Source organism: Sphaeramia orbicularis, chromosome 22 (assembly GCF_902148855.1).
Source record: "Sphaeramia orbicularis chromosome 22, fSphaOr1.1, whole genome shotgun sequence".
NCBI classification, from domain to species: Eukaryota; Metazoa; Chordata; class Actinopteri; order Kurtiformes; family Apogonidae; genus Sphaeramia; species Sphaeramia orbicularis.
Window position 1 is genome coordinate 51,859,098 of NC_043978.1, and position 15,534 is coordinate 51,874,631.

The 15,534-nt window shown below is 39.7% G+C and overlaps 1 protein-coding gene across 2 annotated transcripts in view; it reads left to right on the forward strand.

The window, feature by feature from the left end:
- stard9 (StAR-related lipid transfer (START) domain containing 9) overlaps positions 1 to 13,702 on the forward strand; it is a 71,930-nt gene extending 58,228 nt beyond the window's left edge. For both annotated transcript variants that reach the window (XM_030126676.1, XM_030126677.1), the window contains 8 exons: positions 1,661 to 1,801; positions 2,733 to 2,832; positions 3,015 to 3,181; positions 5,909 to 5,973; positions 6,164 to 6,366; positions 8,028 to 8,107; positions 10,092 to 10,250; positions 12,215 to 13,702. In XM_030126676.1, coding sequence (XP_029982536.1) covers positions 1,661 to 1,801; positions 2,733 to 2,832; positions 3,015 to 3,181; positions 5,909 to 5,973; positions 6,164 to 6,366; positions 8,028 to 8,107; positions 10,092 to 10,250; positions 12,215 to 12,316 — 1,017 coding nt within the window. In that variant the 3' untranslated portion in view covers positions 12,317 to 13,702. The remainder of the gene's footprint in view (positions 1 to 1,660; positions 1,802 to 2,732; positions 2,833 to 3,014; positions 3,182 to 5,908; positions 5,974 to 6,163; positions 6,367 to 8,027; positions 8,108 to 10,091; positions 10,251 to 12,214) is intronic.
- Positions 13,703 to 15,534: the final 1,832 nt, after the last annotated feature.

The window sequence follows — 15,534 nt, forward strand, 5'->3', positions numbered from 1 at the left end:
CAGTGTTGTAGAAAATGACAGTGTTTCCATGTTTAGTACAGAGCCTCTGAACGTCCAAATGGATCATATCTAATGACCAAGAAAAGATGACAAACTACATTTTACACCAATTATTTACATGTATTGATAGAATTACTGGATCAACAGGTATTAAACAGTCATTTTAGATCAGTAGATGATTTTGGTCAGCGGTGGATGTTGGGTGTTTATGGGTTAAAGCTGCAGTATGTAGGATTGTGGCCAAAACTGGTACTGCAATTACATTCAAAATACTGTAGAACGTGGTATCGACTCCTCCTCCCCCCAGGCTAGGGGTTGCCAGATCCCGCATGAGCATCCACTACTAGCGTTTCCTCTAATCCTTGCCACCACACCATAAATTTCATACAAAAAAGTCATCACCAGACTTACTCTACATAAGTCTGATATATAACAGGCCAGAACAAACGTCCTGCACAGTCAAATGAAAATTTGCAAAGATTCAGGAGCTCTAACCCCCCCCCCACCACCACCACCACCGAACCACGGACGCCGAACTACCGACACCCCCCACCACCACCACCGAACCACGGACACCGGACTACCGAACCCCGCCCCCCCCCCCGACCGAGCCACGGACCGAACACCCCCCCCCCCCCCGTTCGGCTTACACACCGCTAAATGAACAGGTCACTTCCACAGAAAACACTGAACTACAAGGAGCTACCATGGACAGAGACAAGTCCTACACCGGTACCTGGTCTGTTCACCAGTCCCGGACCGGCAGTCTCTTCACCGGGGCCAGGAGAAGAGACTGCTACCCGGCCCCGGAAAAAGGGACCAGGTGAAGAGGCCGCGACCCCGGCTCTGAGTGGCTCTTACCGGTGGTCAGACTAAGGCAGGGCCGGCGTCGGTCTTCAAATCCTTCTTCTCTTTCAGCCGTCTCCATGTTTCTAAATCATCTCCTATACATCTCCTTGTTTTATTTCTCACTTTGTCACGATGTATTTGGGAATAATAAGAGTCCTTTTAGGTTTAATAATGTCAGACATTTGTGATCAGAAATGTTCCAGCTGCAGCCCACGGGGAACTGGCAACCTGGAGCTGAAAGGCTTCTGACTCTGTGATTAGCAGACAGGTGATGGGTGGGGCATCAGACCAAAACACACAATGTCAACATAAACATCATTTCAGGGCTGACACTGAGCTTTTCAACTGCACATATTCTGGCTGGACTACTACTGTCAGTGAGATCAGTATTTGAAATGAACATGATTCCTTAATGTCTGGTGACAGTCAAGGCAATTTTACAGTTACTTAGAACATAATTCCTACATACTGCAGCTTTAAGTTTTCCATTAAGGACACGTCAGTGGATGGGTTTTCAGTTATTGAGTGACTTTATATGTCCAGTGTGTGACATTTAGTAACATGTAGCAGTTGAAGTGTGGATGCAAAAAATGTCCCTCTATTGCGATGCTCTCACTCCTTATGTAGATCAAAACACACTGATACTAATGAAAACACAATTTAGTTTCTGCAATTAGATTCCCTAAATCTAACACACTGGACCATTTAAAGAAAGCTAATCAAACATATTAACAGTTTAATCTATTTTTTCTGTATAACATTATATTATTCCAAATTCTTTCACTCATGTCTCCATCCATTCATGGAACAGGATGACCTGAGGCATCGGAACAGAATCAGCAACAGCACCTTGTGCACTGGATCCAGTCTGAGCCTATCATCTGGACCAACATCAGGCTACAACAGTGGCAACACACTACAGCAGGGCAGCAGAGCAGTGCTGACTGGACAGGTGAGTGATCGGAACACACTCAATTTACATGTGCATGTATTTTGTATGAAATATAATTCTAACTGAAATAGGAATGGATATTTTAAAATTCAAGAATATCCTTTAATTTTTTTTTTTGTTTTTTAATATTGGACATATTTTTATTGTGTCATGAGGATTATTTATTTATTTGTTTATTTATTTATTTATTAGGGACAGTGCATATTAATGAACATCTACAACAATTGCAGCTGTAAATATACCAGATTGTAGCAGCAGTGCTAATTTCCATCTGTAGTCCCTAGGCAGGTGACAGGAAAGACGGTTGACAAAAAGGGAAAACATCATAAAAACACACAGAACAACACAGTGAAATTACTGTTTCATGTATATGATTTTCAAGTGTAGAGGATATTGCCGCATTTCCACTACGTGGAAACAACTCGGTTCAGCTCAACTCGGTATTCCTGCAGACCGTTTCCATTACAGGATACTACTGACTTTACAGTACCTGGTCGTCATAATGATGCGGCGCATTATTTCCGTGTCGTCTGCTCAGAGTTGCTGAAAACTCACTCGTTGCGTGTTGTCTCGTCTGAATTTTTATGTCGTCCAACAAAGACTGAATCTCCTGGACCGACCATGGTGTAGTTTTGGGCTGTTATCATGTGGATTAATGTACCGACAGATTTACTGTCCACTTTTGCATCTGTTTTTTGTAAAACTGCGGGTCACACAGAAAACTGTCTGACCAATCAGTGGTCTGCAGTGTTTATATGTCACAGTTTAGTATCGCTTGGAACCTCGGTGGAGCTGATACCAAAAAACTAGTACCGGGTACCAGAATCTAGGTTCATTTTCGTAATGGAAACGCAAAAAAGGCCGAGCCGAGTCAGTACCATGCGGTGGAAACGCGGCATATGTGTGCTGAGGTTAGTATTTTTTTCATTAGGTCACAGGGTTCCAGGATGAAGGCCAGAAGGTCATAACACGACCACCGATCTGTGGTCCTCAGAGTGTGAAGTCTCAGAGAGCCTGGCTGTCTGCTCAAGGTGAACACATGCAGAACAAATGTCATGACAAATCAGTTGTATATTTATATTGCTAATATTAATAATGGTAACAATATATACGTAGTAACATCTACATGTCCAAATGTTTTCTAAAAATATTTCTATAGTATTATTCCTGATTCCATCTCAATGTGTTTTTTTTTGTTTTTGTTTTTTCTTAGACGTTCGTGTTGATGCTTCTATCCCAGGGTTTGAGCCTCTCATAACCTCTTCTCTGTCGCATAACACATGTATGCGTCAACGCACCACCTCCTTTGGCTCCTCCTCTTCCATTTCCACAACTTATCAGGACATTACATTCAGTCTTCATGGACGGGCTGTTGCTGAGGTACATAAACCCAAGTAAACATTTCACCAGAAGAAAGATATCTGTGTAAATAAAAAAATCTATACATATTATCCCTTCCGATCTGTAACAGAAACCTGATTTGTTCTATACATGAATGAAAATACTACTTCTTGTCACCAATATTTCTAATACAATGTGTTTGAGATTTTATTCACATTATCTTCTGTAATTCTATGGATCAAATAGAAAATTCAGCATATTTCTTGAAGTGAATTAATACTTGTTTCTTTTTCTTGAGGTATTTAGTATCTATATACAGGGTGTCCATAAAGTCTCTGTATAATTTAATGAATTCATTACCAAAGTAAACAAATTGACAAATCTGTGGAAATTATTACAAACTGAAAAGTAGGTATTGAAGTTTTTTTTTTTTTGCCTCATTTAATTCACCTCATATAGCGCTCGTATAGGGCATCATTAGTTGCATGAAGCACATCCAGACGGTACTGGATATGTTTCCATGTTGGCTGTATTCTAGCCTCATCAGTGGTGTCAGTGGCATCAGTGATTTATTACTTCAGGTCATTGATGTCCTGTATATTTGTTTCATATATGATATTTCTAACCATGGAAAGAAATCCAGGGGGTGATATCTGGTGAACGAGGTGTCCAGGGAATTGGACCATCCTTTCTGTTAACGTGTTCTTTTGTTGGAAGCTCCAAGAATAAGTCTGGATTCTTGTAGGTCTCATTTTTATAAATTTATTGTTGACTTGATCTGATCACAAACAAAATATAACTCAGCTGACGATCCACACCCCAAGCGGGGAAGATGGATCAAGACATTCCAATGCACATTACTTTTATAATCCTTGTAAACTCATCTCCAAACTCTGGGCTGACCCCCTTGTGCTAGGTGGGCGGGGTCACAGAGCATGGACTGGTGTCATGTGACTCTAAAGTCAAGTGTCGTGAAAAATTTACAGCCGCAGGTGGGAGACATCTTTGGTCCTTTTGACGCTCTTCCTCACTGTACTCTGGCATGTTGAATTTATGTCTCTGTACTCCCATCTATGTAGTGGAGCTTTGTCAAGTAAATGCACACATAGTCGAATCAAAGTCAGAGATCGAGCAGAATTGGAGCCGCATGAAGTGTTTATTCATGCATAAAATAAACACTGAGTTGACATCTGCAGAAGCAACTGACTTTTCGCCCCAGGATACCATTTTTATATTATCAGAAGTAGGTTGGGTTCAGCTACAAACCTTACCCATTTTTTATCATATTTTGAACATTAATCTAGTCACGTTGGAAACCCCCTTTTTGTTTTAGCTTGTCTCTGATGGGGTGTGGTTTTTGGTGTCTGTCAGGATTGGTCAGAAAATATACATTTGCAGTTAATTCCCAGTATTAGTTTGTCATATATTTATATTAAACTTTTTCCCAGAAAATGTAAATTATTTCCCAGAATGTTCCAAAATTTCCACTCACGTGTACTTCTTTTGGACACCACGTTTTCTGAAACTTTCCATGAACTCAGGTGTTCTTTCCGCCTGTCCCGTTTTGTAACTTTACACAATTTCACGTGTTCTTTCGATGGCTTTACATGTTCGTTCTTTTGTGGTTCTCCCAGGAAAAAAACTCAGTTACTCTGGTACAATCCACACATTACACTAAGAATAACTTCTGGCATGCAAATGAATACAGGTTAAATACTTTTGAATACAAATTGAATACTTTTGATTAAAATACTGATTTTTCTTGACACCACACAAGCAGATGTAATACCTCAGCTCTGTGTAAAAACCCCATATTACCTCTTATCTCTTTTTGTTTACAATCGTCTGTGGGCATGTGTATTTAAACGTGTGCCTACGGTAACGTCCTGTGATCATAAATCTGTCAGTTTAGTATGTGACCAAGATGTGACCTATTCTAAAAACTTTACGACTGACCAGTGAAACGAAGAAAATCTAGTGACACAAAAGAATCCTGACCAGCACTGACTAACATGTGATTAAACCCAACAATTCAACCATCCAAATTAAAATAACATTTCACTTCCAATCCACTGGTCTGGAAATGTTTGATTTAGAACCCACCGACATGCAGTTCCCAGTGTGGTGGTGCACCATCTACCTGGAACATGATGGTTGGTTGAAGGTCATCCAGTTGTGATGGTCAAAAGGTCAAAGGTCAACATTTGCACTAATTGATCTCTCGTTGAAGAAAAATGGACTAACGATTCAGTTGCACATGATCCCACAATGTGATTAAAAACTTTGGTAACCACTAAGTACATAGAACAAATCTGATGAACATATCTCATCAATTGCTTTTTGTAATATTTTTTCAAATTGTAAAGGGACTTTGTGGACACCCTGTATAATATATGGTAGTAATTAAACAGACAATTTGCTAATTTACTTCATTGAATAAACAAACTGGGGCTCCAGAAACAAATGTTTTCCTGTTGAACTTCCCAGAGATCTTGGACTGTCTTTTAATTTTTCTTCCTCCGGATTATCCCATACGGCTTCCGTAATAATATCATTATTTTTAACGCACATGTTTCCTGTATATTCTGGTTGTATTTTTATAAAGTCTTTGAAATTGGTGTGGTCATTGTAAACTTATTAAAACTTTATCACTTATTAAAACTTTATCTAATGGTCTAAGACTTCTGCTCAGCGCTGTATGAGTCTCAGCAGACATAAATGTAAACGGTGTTTGTTCTATTTTGATGAAATGGCTGTTTGTCGCAGGTGAGACTGGCTTCTGCTGGGGATTTGAGCAACTTAGTGATGGGCAAGGCCACTGCGGGATGGAGGTGAGCTCAATCAGCTGCTTTTATTCAACTAATCCACTTTGATTTAACTTTAAGATAGTGTCCAACGAAGGGATCTTCTTTTCCAGGACTCTTGTGTCATTCAGTGAGATTAGACACCCTTGAAGTAAAGCAAAGTGAGAGCTTTACTTCAGCCCTCTAATGTCCTAAATATCATTTTGTGTTTATTTAGGTACCAAGGTGAAGAGCGGGGCGTTCAGGCGTACTTGAAGGCCTCCTCTAGCCTGTCTGTCCATTGTTTCCTGGGGGCTGCAGATCTGAATAGACCCCTGAACAGCCTGTGGAACGTCATTTGCCAGCTGTCCAAGAGCCACATGTACAACCAGTCGGTCCGTTCTGTGTGGACACGACCACTAGATGACAGCACTCAGCTGGGTGAGCTCAGAATCCTGCACGGTTTTAGCCAGGGGTCAGCGACTACATCTGTCAGTGGACCAGAAAGTGTGTCCAACTAACATTCAGCCAATGTTACAAAATCTACAGATGTTAATTGTTGTTTTAAAATGTGCTTATGTTAAAAGTGGTGCAGTAAAAAGGAAGTGAAAATGATCACAGTTGTTGTGTAACAAAAGTTTACAGCATGTTGTGTTGGAAACTTACTAATAATACACTCCTGAATTTTACATTCGTAGCCTTTAGAGCTCTCAAGTCAAATGTACACATTTGGGTTTTCTAAGTGATTCTGAATTATTTCTGTATAATTTGCATTTACATCAAAATATTATTGGAAGAAAAATGCTACATATTCTAAATACCAGGCTGCTTTTTTTCTCCTCACTTTTTCTGAATATTCATCTTCTGTGGGCCAGATGGTAAGCTCTGGTCGGCCGCCAGTTGATGGTCATTAGTCTACACCCTTACATCCTTTCCATACATTGTCAAAGTTAATGCAAGTGTGAAAAGATGCCCCTTCTAATCACACATGACTAGCATTACCTGTGGACCTCTGGTAATAACTGTGGAGGTCATCTGTCAATTTTTGGAGAAACTCCTACAATTAATTTGGGAAGTAGGAATTCCACTGTAAGTTGTCTGAAGTAAACGCAGTGATTTTGTGAAAATATTAGCCCTGTGTGAATCAACATCTTTGTGATTTTCTGTGATTTTCTGTGTGTTCATGCATTTCTTCTACCTATTTCACAGTCAAGTACTACAGAGGAATTTATAAATGCAAGTTTTAAAAGCAAAAGCACAGAAAGGTTCAATCTTTCAGATGAATGACATGCATGGCATCCAGCAGTTCGGAACATTTTTCTATCTTTCAGCAGGTTCAATAGGTGTTAAGCTGTAGCATATTAGTGATGAGCCATGACATCAGATGTAGGGTAAATATTAGTAAATTCAACTAACAGACTGTGTGAATGCACTGCAGAAAAGCACAGATGGGTTTTGTCTGTTTGAAATGACCAGAGGTCTCCAGGTTGCACTGGTGCTGTGCAGATAGGGCTGAAGAACTGTGAAGTCCTGCATCTAATCAGCTGACAATAGATCGGACGTGTTACTCCATTACTCACCAGTTAGTTACACTAAAGTGGCAGAAAATAAAATACTGGTGTGAGCTTTTTGCAAGAACATACAGTAAATATAAGAAAACATTTTTTGTCTTTGTTGCAAAGTTATTTATATTTTTGCAAGTCACTTGAGGAGCATCTGAATGTTTTGCCCTGATGACGTATCTGCATCCATTAGCTATGTATAGTACATTCCAGAACATACTCATTCATCACAGCATATACTCACACCTGCAGTATGTTGTGTTTAATACCTTAGTATTTGGCCTTTCTTTTACCATCTGCTCAAATTTTTCTTTTTCTTGCTCAAGTTTTATTTGTCTCTTTGATCGTGTTTACCCATTGGTTATGATAATTCATTATATTAAAGTTGTGCTTTGCCGAAGTTTTGGAAATGAATAGTTTTCCAGTGTTATTATGCAAAGGAGGTCTGCTCCATTGCCTTAAATGTTTCATTTTATTTAGTTTATTTTTTGTGTGGCTAGCCATGTCTCCACATGTGACACACTGTTTGTTTGTGTTTAGTGTATATACTGACGGATCCGTCCACCTGCCACCTTAGCCAGCCACGAGACTTCTGCTGCATCAGCACTAAATCTGAACAGGTAAGCACAGTTGCATGATGGACCAGGCGCTCCAGGGGCCTCATGTTCACAGACTGGTCTGAGTCTACAGACCTGGGGCCTCATGTTCACAGACTGGTCTGAGTCTACAGACCTGGGGCCTCATGTTCACAGACTGGTCTAAGTCTACAGACCTGGGGCCTCATGTTCACAGACTGGTCTGAGTCTACAGACCTGGGGCCTCATGTTCACAGACTGGTCTGAGTCTACAGACCTGGGGCCTCATGTTCACAGACTGGTCTAAGTCTACAGACCTGGGGCCTCATGTTCACAGACTGGTCTGAGTCTACAGACCTGGGGCCTCATGTTCACAGACTGGTCTAAGTCTACAGACCTGGGGCCTCATGTTCACAGACTGGTCTGAGTCTACAGACCTGGGGCCTCATGTTCACAGACTGGTCTGAGTCTACAGACCTGGGGCCTCATGTACACAGACTTGCGTGGATTTCATACGTAAACCAGGCGTATGCTTAAATCCAGAAAAGTCTGTACACACAAAAAAAAATCCAGATGAATCAAACTGAGCATACGCCAGAATCCAAACACACTTCCTTTGTTCATCCAGTCAGCTGGAATTGAGCGCATATGTTGGAGTACCTGACTCCTCCCTCTCCACGCCCACATTTAAATATGCAAATTAGTATAAACAGGGTCTGCAGGTGGGATTCCCTCTGGGATTCACCTGCATGATCACATGATGACGTCAAGATGGATGTGAAGTGGAGAACAGAACAGGCAGAAAGAGAAAAGAGATGAACTCAGCCTGTTTGAGGAAAGAGTGGACGATACTGTGGGTGACTCTGGTCTGACAGGACTGACTGGGATCAGCCCCAAGTAAATATAGAGTTAGTATTAGTGTCAGTCACACATGAGTTCATTCTACAGGTCATCCAACAGTCTGATCACAGCCAACCTAGATAAAGGTTCATGTGTCATCATGTCAGGATATCAAAGACTATGACTTATGTTTAATCACTCAAATTATTATTTTCCAACAATGAGACGGTAGACGGTCAGACCCAGTATCATCCTCCTGTCATAGAGGCTTCCTCTTGACTCCCCAGTGTTAGCTGATCCTCCGGTCCAACAGCTGATGATGTCCATCTGACCGGCATGGGTCTGTACTGACCTGGGTCACCAGAGGACACAGAGAGGACAGTCTGTGGAGTCAATGAGCGACTGGACCGACTAATAAATGTTCTCACAGACATGAACACTACAGTAAATGCATTTATCAACCAGTGAATTCTGTGTCCTTGTCTCTTTATGCAGTCGTTGCTTAATGTGGTCCTGGGCAGGATTGGCATTGATGGGTCCAGGGTCTGGGTCTGGTTGGTTCTGGTTCTGGTTCTGGTGGTGGATGTGCTGCTGTGGCAGTAGGATGTGGTGTGGGTGTGTTCATTGTTCTTCTGTGTATCTCTGATGTGCACGTCAATCGTTGGAATGACCTTTTCCACATTATTACCAGTTTCTCAGTGTCTCCTCTCAGTGTCTCCAGTGGTTCTAAAGCACTAGAAACATGCATACTCCAGCTGTGGACTTGGAGTGGAGGAGCACACATTTCACTCTTTATATCTGAACGTGAGCATGGAAAAGGGTGTATGCCAGGTTTTTGTGCATACACAACCTATGTACATGAGGCCCCTGGTGATGACTGCTGGCTCTCATTGTGCCTTTTCACTGTCAGGAAAATCAGGCTATCATTCTGAAAGAAGATATTCCATATATTATTTTTGTCTCAATGAAAACACAGCAGTACTGTCACCAAAACAGCATGGAGTTTTTACATGACAAAAAGCTGTAGCTGCTTTTTAAACATACTGCCTACCAACACTGCCCCAGAGGGAACTTCTGTGGAGCACACTGTGTGTTGATTAGCAGTCGCTGAGTGTACACTTACTTCTTGACTGATCAAAAGGCTGAGCTGTCGGTTGTACTGATGATCTTATTTCTCTCTCTGCCCTAGGGCGGCCTGCACGTCCTCGCAATGCAGTCTGTGTTTGAGGAATCTCTACCACGTCCCAGCGTGGACGCCGTCCGAGGAGAGATGATGCCCAGCTGCTGGCTCCTTCAGTCGGTCAGCTGTAGTGGACAGGAAGTCACCAGGGTGGTCTATCTGCTGCAGGTCAGTGTCTGTACTCCAAGAACGTGATTTACATGAATACCTGCAACACACTCCAAAAAGTTGGGACAGAAACACATGAACCACTGTGTTCCTTTGCAGTTTGTTTCTGTTCCAGTTTTTCAAAGGCTTTCTGGGCATCATTCAAAAGTCTTACACAATCTGAAATTTAGTTCTTGATTTTCAAGTGCTTCAAATGTGTTGAACTGTTGGAGGAGAGGTAGTACATTCAGTCTGGGTTTTATGTTACTGATACACAATTTTACATCCCACAACAATGACCACTTCCAGTTATACACACTGAACATGGTCCAAAATTAACATGAATATGGTTTAATTCTACATTTGTCTGTCACACTGAAAGATAAATGTTTGTACTCATGTAGTCTTAGGATTAAACATACTTCAATGGAGGTCTGCATTTTTGGGTCATTTACAGATGGTGCTTTTTTTAACAGTTTTATTTTCTCCCCCTAGAGGAAATAAGGGCTTAAATGTCATTAAACTCAATCATTTGGGATTTAGGGATCCGAATTGTTCCAAGTGGATTTTTTTACTATTGGCCTGATCACAATCCAGGGTACCAGAAAGGGTGCACAGATAGAGAAAAAATAATAATGCTCTATCCAAAAATCAGACAGGCTATTTTATTTGTCTGATATTTCTCTTTTAAAGTCCAAAATATGTTTGTATTCTGGTGTCTACTATAAATGTGTCAGGCTTGTACCCCTGTCAAATCAGAAACTCTTGAGTGTACGGACACTCCAGCCTAATAGCCTCCATATTTAATGCCTACACAGATATACAAATGTTTCAGCACTCAGGAGAATCATGCATTGTTTATTGCATAGATGTGGTGTCCAAAGCATGCGCGCTGAAAAATTCCATATATTGACAGAAACAATAAAATTACACCCACATATTTTGAATCTGGTGTACGGACACTACTTGGTGTACGGACTCTACCAGATGTGAATGGAAATCTGTCTGAGCACATGGTGGCATCTGTGTTAGATCTGGAACTAAGTCTTCCTGGTACAGGAGGAAAGAAACTTTTGGGAACAAGTTAGAACAGTAGATCTATAAGGCATATAGTCCATATTATTGATGGAAGTATATTGGTGTACGGACACTACATGAATTTGGGTGAACAACGCACCATTGAAAACATGCGGTTCCACATAAACATCCGTTTGACACATTGTTCCAAAATTTTCTGCAGCATACCAGAGAGCAGAGCCACATCTGTCTAGTTGTGCATATTTAGTCCTAATAATACTGAAAGAACAGGTTCCCATTCTATTATTCCAATTAAAGGGCTGGAAAAGAAGGGTTTGCACAACAAAATGGTGGATTGTCTTAATACTGAAAATAAGAATTGATAATCAAACAGCTGTTCAACAAAAATGATCAATATACTTTTCTTTTTTCTTTTGTTCAGACAAGGTATAGTTTTTAAATGTATACCTTGTCTGAACAAAAGAAAAAGGAAACGTATAATTACATAAACATAAGACAAAATGAACATCATTAGCCTTAAAAATGATCAATAAATGAAAAGCAATGTGATGTGTGTATTTTGGAATAAAAAAGACACAGGAGTTGAGTAGGAATTATTTATTGTGTTACAAAACATTATGTACAATAATTTTGCTCTCTTATAACAATCAAATTGTGCACATGTTTTCATGCTCATTGGGTCACCATTTTATCAGTTTTTATCTGATTTTCTTCAAATTTGGAGGATTGCAAGATCTAGTAATAAGATGGCCAAAGAACCATTTTGGGAATGGTTTTGGGGGGATCTGTTTGCAATACTGATTAATAACTGATGTTAATATACTTGTACACCTGGATTGTGATCAGGCTGTATATAATATTCTTCTGATTAGAATGTGTTTCAGGTCTTCTGTGAATGAACCGTGTCTGCTGATGACATACTTCTTAAATATTGTCATTTTCTCCAGGTGGACCTGGGAACGCCGTCCTTCCCTCAGCGATTGTTGAACACTGTTGCCAGAAAACAGGCAGCTGTCATTGCTGACCTCGATGCCTTCCTCGCTTCATAAAAACTAAACAGAAAAACCACATGAAGACATATTAGCAGTGAGCACTTGGACTGAACCGCCTCCAGCGCACTCAGTTTCTCTTTCGATTTGCACCTGAAATTATTTACTTGACTTTTTTTTGTTTGTCTTTTACTGTTATTTAGAGCACTGTTACATTGTTATCCAGACACAAAGTTGAAGCAGCTTTCTCTTTTGAATGAAGGCATTTTTTTAAATATTGAAACTGTATTTTTATATTTGTACATTTCTATAATTGCTTTCAACAATCACAATGTATTTCACCAAAGATTCATTAGAAATTTGAGAAAGTGACGTGGGATGGTCTTTTAAGTATATATTGCATATTTAATTTTCCAGAGTAGAAAAAGCTTTTAACTTTCCCCATTTAATCAGTTTATTAAATGAACTGAATATAACTTAATATATCACTTAATTAGAGCTTATTAAATATCTGTTTTTTAGCTCATTTACTGTAGCAGACTTAGGTTTGTGCTGTATTGTGAAGGGACAGATAAATACATTCTATTAAAAAAGGCCTTCACCGTAGTTAGAGAAAACACAGGCAATACAAAGTCACATTTGTGACAGTGTATCATGTAGTTGTAGCAGAAGTGCCAAATATTTTATTGAAATGAAAGCTGTAACATTCAGATGCACTCAGTAGAGGAAGTATGAGTGAACTCAAAGTTATTTGAGTGTGTATTTATGTGAATATTGACTCAGATGATGCCTGAATTGTCTTAAACAAAGGAAATAGCCAGTCATCTTGACCCCCCCCCATCTTTTAGATGCTTCTTTTCCCAGGCACATACTGTGTTTGAACCACTCAGACTGTCGTCAGTGTAAGTAAGCTCTGAGTGAACCAGCAGCGTCACATGCAGTAGCTGTTCAGTTTTTAGCCAGTATCTGTAAAGTGTATTTGTATACATTGTACGTATTAAAGCCCCTTAGTAAGACGCTCCAATCAGAGAACAAAACAGTTTTGTAGCAAAAAAAACAAAAAAGTAGGGACTTTGTGCATGTACAGTAAGAAGTATAAGAAGGTAGATTAGCTTTCACCACAGGTTCAACCCCTGTGTGGCAGCAAGCAACTGGCCTTCTGAAGTGTCCTTGAGCAAGATGTGGAAGAGCAGCTCCATGAATCTGCAGCTAACCCTGACCTATGACCCCTTTGTTTCCTCCATATGGTACAACTAATCTTCATCAGATGGAGTTTGAAGGGCTTGTGTTCTCACCTGTCTGAAGTCTGTGGTATTTATTTCTCTCTTTGAAACGCTATTGAATGTGTGAATTCTTTGTGTTCTGATTGTTTTCTCAGCAAAGCGTCGTGTGTGTGTGTGTGTGTGTTCAGCTGCTTGCACAGAAGTTGTCAATTCATGTCTTAATGTTCATATCAAAAAGTACTTTTGCTCTTGTTTGTACAGTGTTGAAACTATGCAGAACCTGATCACAGGCCGAACTCTTCTGTCTGAACTGGGTCACCTGGATCCAGATATGAAGCCATATTATTTACAGCACAGTACAAAGAAAAAGGAGCAAAAACACAGGTCAACATGAAGTAACGCAGTAACTTTTGTACTGATTTATTTTTTAATGTCTAGTGTATCTAAATATTTTCAACTGTTTTCTTTGTGTAAACACACTTTAATTTATGTTTTGGCAGTTTGTTAAAATTGTATTTTATTACAGAAACCCCTGTTTCCTGTTGCTAATTTGGCCATGTTTTTGGTCATTTTTTAAATACAGTACATATTTTCAAAAGAATTATTGTTTTTCATTCTTGTCCAGTGTTTTAGGTCTCTAGTCGTACTAGAACATGATATATTTGGTACCAATCAAAATGGGTCCCTAGCATAGTTTTAGAATTGAATTAGCATACACTGAACCAAAATAGAAATGCAACACTTGTTTTTTCTCCCATTTTTCGTGAGCTGAACTCAAAGATCTAAAACTTTTTCTGTGTACACACAAGGTTTATTTCTGTCAAATATTGTTCACAAATCTGTCTAAATGTGTGTTAGTGAACACTTGTCCTTTGCTGAGATAATCCATCCACCTCACAGCTGTGGCAGATCCAGATGCTGATTGGACAGCAGGATTATTGCACAGGTGGGCCTTAGGCTGGACACAATAAAAGGAAGGCCACTCTAAAATGTGCACTTTTCTCACACAGCACAATGCCACATAAATACAATACTCTGTTGTGCAAATATCTACTTATATGTCTTGCATACAATAATTTGCCCCAAAAACGGTAATTGCAAGTTTTTGGTACGATGATAACAATACAATACAATCAGAATAATTCACAACGGCGACACTGTTGTGGAGCAGGGGTCTTAAACTCCATGTACCTGGGGCCAGAGTCTGGGTGAGGCAGGGCCGCATCAAGGACTCCACAACAAGAACACTTCTTCTAAACATGAACATTTCCTCAAACATAAATGTTTTTTCAGAACAGGCTTCTCGCTACCAGACGTCTGGCAGTGCTTCCTCCTGCACAGAGGAGCCACATTTGGCTGGAGGGAGGACCAGGTGAAGTTAGCAGCAGGTTTGACAGACATTCAAAAGCCATGACCTTAGGGACTATCAATAAATTACTGCTCTAAATGTTTTTCTTCAATAGTTTCTCAATCATGTGACCCCGTGACTCCAAACCAGTCTCAAATTATTATTAAAAAAACAGGACCTTTAGGAAACACCACTTAATATTTCTCTCCAGTCTATATTAATATTTTTTATGAATATTATTCATGTAATTTGAGACTGGTTTGGAGTCACGGGGTCACATGACTGAAGAAAAACAAATTTTTTCATAAAAATATGAATAATATTCATAAAAAATATTAATATAGACTGGAGAGAAATATTAAGTGGTGTTTCCTAAAGACCCTCTTTATTAGAATAATTTGAGACTGGTTTGGACTCTCTGGGTCACATGACTGAGAAGCTATTGAAGAAAAACATTTAGAGCAGTAATTTATTGATAGTCCCTAAGGCGATGGCTTTTGAATGTCCGTCGAATATCTAACCCACTGCTAACTTCACCTGGTTGAGGGAGGAGGCAGTTCAGACCCTCCAAATGTCTTAACGATTTTTTTTTCAACTTGATTAACAACATTTGAGTATACAGTAGAACATTTTAAACAAACAACAAGATGTCAAAAGGGAAAAAGCATTTGAACATATAGGTTTAAGAAAATAATGCATAGATTTAA